The sequence below is a fragment of the Eimeria mitis genome, genomic scaffold, assembly GCF_000499745.2.
Source record: "Eimeria mitis Houghton genomic scaffold, Emh_scaff451, whole genome shotgun sequence".
Lineage (NCBI taxonomy): Eukaryota > Apicomplexa > Conoidasida > Eucoccidiorida > Eimeriidae > Eimeria > Eimeria mitis.
Window position 1 is genome coordinate 14,865 of NW_013572829.1, and position 4,687 is coordinate 19,551.

Sequence of the window (4,687 nt, forward strand, 5' to 3'; positions counted from 1 at the left end):
CTACCCCGAAATGGTGGTAAAAGCCTGGCTATACAGTGCTCGTTGAGCCTTTTTGTGTACAGAGACAAATTACGTTTTTTGCCTTTCGCTCTGCCCTGCCGGTGGAGCCGCTGGGTTCCTCCGTCAGAACTGCCATGGTGTAGCAGTGAGGCGTTCTGCTTGCCTGTAATTCTTGGTGGCTGTAGAGTGAAGGTCCCTTGAATTCAACGCAGGCTCAGGTCTTTAGAGGGAGTGGGATTCTATCTTTTATAGCGATTCCACCCAGGCAGTGCAGTGACCACGAGAGAAACTTGCGTCCACTGACGCTGGAGATGTAGTGCTGTTTCTAAGTTGCTTTCCTGTGTCGCGAAACTGGGAGCATCGATGATCCGGCAACAGGATTGTAGCGTCTTTAGACCATAGGAAAGGCCTGGGACAGTCAGACAACTACGCGAGCCTATGGAACCAGGGTGATACAATGGTTTTCTTATATGTCCAGAGTCTACGAATGTCACATGGATTCTACTTCATTAACTTCGGCAGTAGTTGCAGTTCTGGGTCTGCAGAGGCGCCATCGGGTGCAGGCGCAGGTTCACCACTGCACAGTCGTATGGAGAGCAATCATCAGAACGCCAGTCATTCTGCTATTTGTGTATGAAGCGCACTATTTAAACGTGATAACAAGCATCTTCCTGCCTCCAGAGGCAAATCACAAGTGCCTATGCCCTGTTCGCACACCGCGCCCGATCAGGCGCTCTGGGAGCCCGGCGGTCGGAAGACGTTCATGCAAGTGATTCGTGCCAGGGAACACAAGTAAGTGTACTTGTTGCCCCTTAGTGCTTGATACAATGTTGAAACAAAGGAATACAGTATTCCCGATGGGCTGCACAGAAAAGTTGGCTTGCAGTTCCAGTGGTCAGACCATTGGTCCTGCGAGCCGATTGTGCCAGACATGGATGCTCCCCCGCTCAACACATTGCAGCTAAGCGGCGCCAATGAAACAATTGAAGAACCACATTTCAGATATCTTTGTTTTGTGCGTTGACCTGCCGTATTTCAAGGTCTACACACTCACCAGTGCCTCGCAGGCCGGCTACGAGCACTGCGGAACATCCCCTTCAAGGCAGAGCCGAACGAATAGGTTGCATGGTTGAAAGAGCAGAAACCACGAGAAACTGATGAAATCTCAACACAGAAGGGAAGATGCTTGGAGGAGGACTTCTCAATGCGTTCATCTTTCTGGTTCTAAACTACGAGCTGCATTCTTTGGGCGCTCAGCAAACTCCCACCTTACGTTTCAAAAGCTCAGCACCTTGGTGCCCACTGGGGAAGGTTCGTTACAGAGTAGCGGTTCCTTACAGAGGAGAGGGGAGCAGACTACGGCCGACCCGCGTTTCCGCGGTAACTATGCCTCTGCCTCTAACGAGGTGTCGGCTATCCTCGGCTAACTTCCGTGACCCTGCGATTTGGCTTACTAACTTAAGTTTTATCAATTAAATTAAATTAATTATTACAAATTTTAGTCTCATTCTGTCCACTAGATATCTACAACGGTGCATTGTAGTGCCAATGCACTACGACCGGCCTGGCGGATCGCCAAGCTGGGGCGCTTGGATCTGACTGAAATCCGAGACAGAGAACTACTTTTCTCTAATATTTGTCTACGAAATCATTCGAATTACTAGTGACAACGACTAGTTCGGCGGATCTTGCCCGTGTAGGTACGAACTGCGGCTGTCTAGTGTATTTACGTGAGAGTGCTAGTCGCACCGTGGTATTACAGCCAGTCTCGGGTGATCGAGGGGAACCGGTCACGGTTTGCCTTGCATTGCTTCCGGCTTCTGCCGAATGGGCAACAATTAAAGGAAATAGGCTACATAATGTTGATTAATACTGGAAACCGTACATTCCATACAATTTTACTGCCGCTGCACAGTGTATGAACAGCGTGGTGCCGAACGAGGTTCTGTTGGACACCAGCTGCAGGCCGACGTTCTGTCTCAACTCAGCGATCAGAGCAGAAACCATGTATTTACGAGCCATTATAACACTCTTAAGAAACCGGAAACTGATTTGTGAATGAGAAATCGGCACTCTCCTCTTCAGCAAGAGCCTGCGCCTCCATGCCTGTAGTGGGAGTGCAAGACACAAGCATATTTGTCTTCGTGTTCTGCGAGCTCATTGCTTCGGTATCAGTGTCCCCTCACCCTGTATAGAGCCGTTTGTATTGTAATAATAATATGTATTATTTTTTGTTTATTTGCCGTCTGCTAGGGTCGCAGCAGGCTGCATAGCACAGTCTCAGTGCACTGGCCTGCCTACCATGAACAGAACGGCGTCATGCGCACCGCAGGCGCCGACCGCCTCAAAGCCGCTGAAGCAAACAAGGTCGTAGTAAATGCGATTTGAATAGGGCTTATATATCCTGATGGCCTTTTGGGTTGCATCGGCGCTTCGTGTTCGGATACGTAAACAACCACACGGTGACAATGGCACCTCTGAAACTGCTCACAGTCGTCAGTTCTTCGTTCCTCTTCATGGCCAAAGCCATCGACAATCCCGAACCCACGCAGCCAACTTATTCTGTAGCCTTGGGTATGTTTCCCAGTAAAAAGTGGTCTTCGATGCTCTGCCTAGGTGACTGGGTGACAAGAACCCATCTTCTGGGAAGTCCCCGATAGTGTGGCCAGCAGGCCACAACCCCACGAACGAGCTTGGATTCCCGCGAATTCAAAATTTTCAGTGCGATTGTTTTTGATTGCAAAGCATTCTTCACAAACGTACGGTAATTTGCTCTCTTTGATGCAGGAAAAGATGGCCAATGCCTCGCGGAGGTCAATGCTGCCCGCGCAGCAGCTGGGTTCAGCGAATTCGCGCAAGCAGTTGATCCAACAAACAGGCTGCCTAAAGAAGGCAGTCCTCCAGAAGAAGGAGAACCTGAATGGGCGTGGAAGCCTGTGTGCGAAGCCTTGATTCCAGTAAGTTTTCTACATCTCAAACTGCCGTCCAAAGGATATTTACTGCCTGTGCAAATCACTTCGGTGTTTGCAAATTCTCCTGCTGCCTCCAGAACACAACAAAATCAAGAAGTACTATAAATTCCGATATAACTGAGTTCCAGAGCGGCACATACGCATACCTCCCCATTGACAATGCGGATGCCGTCGACTGCAATGCCGTTGTGGATAAGTGGAAGGGCGCCTACAGCAACTTTGATGAATTGCCCCCACCAAACAAAGATCAGGAAGAATTGTACAAGAAACAGGAGAATGTGTCGTTCGTGGCCTTGTACAACCCCACAAAGAACGCTAGTGCAGACTGCCGTGTCGTCACCTGCACTAAGACGACGCCTGCAGCGGCGAGTGCCCAAGGGACAGGAACCCAGGGACAAAGCTCAGAAGAAAAAGCTTCGGCTTTGATTTGCATGACAGTACCTGATGTACTTACCGATGGAGAAAAGGCGCCTTTCACGTGAGTTTTCTCATGCCCTACGTCTTCTATTCTCTCGTATTCTGTTTCCACAGTAGACTGTTTTTGTTTGTCGTCGTGTGCTATCCAGAGAGGAGCAATGGGGACAGATCGTGGCCGCCCTCGAAGGCTCTGCCTCCGCTGTTGCGCCCGGTGTGGTCGGTCTTGCACTAGCCTTCCTTGGCCTCAGCATGCTGTGAAGTAAAAGCCTTTTAAGAGAGGGATAATCCAAAAGTTGAGGGAAGCCAGGAGTTTCGCTACCTGCTGAGGTGTAGAAGCCCGCTGGCTACATGGTGTCCACTCGATGCAGACGAGAAACTCGCGACTGATGAGAGCATCAGGGCGGAGTTGAGTGCTGGCAGATCACTTAACTACCGCGAAATAGAGGTTAAAACCTGGCTATACAATGCACGGGGAGCCTGTTTAGTGTAGAGACAAATTATGTTTTTGCCTGTCCCTCTGCGCGCTGGGTGGAGCCGTTGCGTTTCACCATCAAAACAGACGGTGCTTGGCGCGTAAGGGTTCAGCTTGCCTATATTTCGTGGCGGGTGTACAGTGATCCGTCGAATCCAACTCGAACTCAGGTCTTTACGAGGTTTGACTAAGAATCGTTGAACAGCTTTTAGCGATTTAACGCGCAGTACAGCACTGGCCACGGCATAAAGCCGTGTGCACCGAGCCTGAGGACTCTCTGGCGCTGCTTCTAAATTATATTCCCGGGTTGCAGAGCGTGAAGCATCGGCAAAGGGAGGAAGGATGGTAGAGCCTTTTAAATGTGGCAAATGCATGCATCAGGGAGGCCCATACACAACCCTTGAACAAAGTGGCCAATATGGTAATATTTGCTATCCATCGATTATATTGAATTCTACATTATTTAAGCCAGACTAGGTGCAGCGCTGGGCGTGAGGCGACGCTCTTTGCAGGGCCTGTGCATGCCCAGAGCTGCGCCGTCGCCAGCCGTCACAGGTCTCCTGTGTGAACCGGTAAGGCTAGCCATCGTCTCAACTCCACCACTTTATTATGAAATGTAGAATGCAAAGGTGAAAATAACATTCCTCCTGCTTCCCGCGCCGAACCATACGTGCCGTTGCACCGCCCGACACTACAACGAGCGTGCTCTTAGCCCAGCAGACGCATTGCGCTCACGCTCCTAATTTGTGCTAGGGAAACATAAACAGGACTGATGCTAGCCCCTTTTAATGTTTGCTAGAATTTTCGAGCGGCGGGTCACAGCGTA

General features: G+C 50.1%; 1 protein-coding gene across 1 annotated transcript; it reads left to right on the forward strand.

The window, feature by feature from the left end:
- Positions 1–2,468: 2,468 nt before the first annotated feature.
- EMH_0012820 (SAG family member) lies at positions 2,469–3,647 on the forward strand (the record flags this gene model as incomplete). Its single annotated transcript, XM_013499647.1, has 4 exons — positions 2,469–2,586; positions 2,788–2,957; positions 3,101–3,450; positions 3,539–3,647. 4 exons carry the CDS (start codon positions 2,469–2,471, stop codon positions 3,645–3,647), a joined length of 747 nt encoding a protein of 248 aa, XP_013355101.1.
- Positions 3,648–4,687: the final 1,040 nt, after the last annotated feature.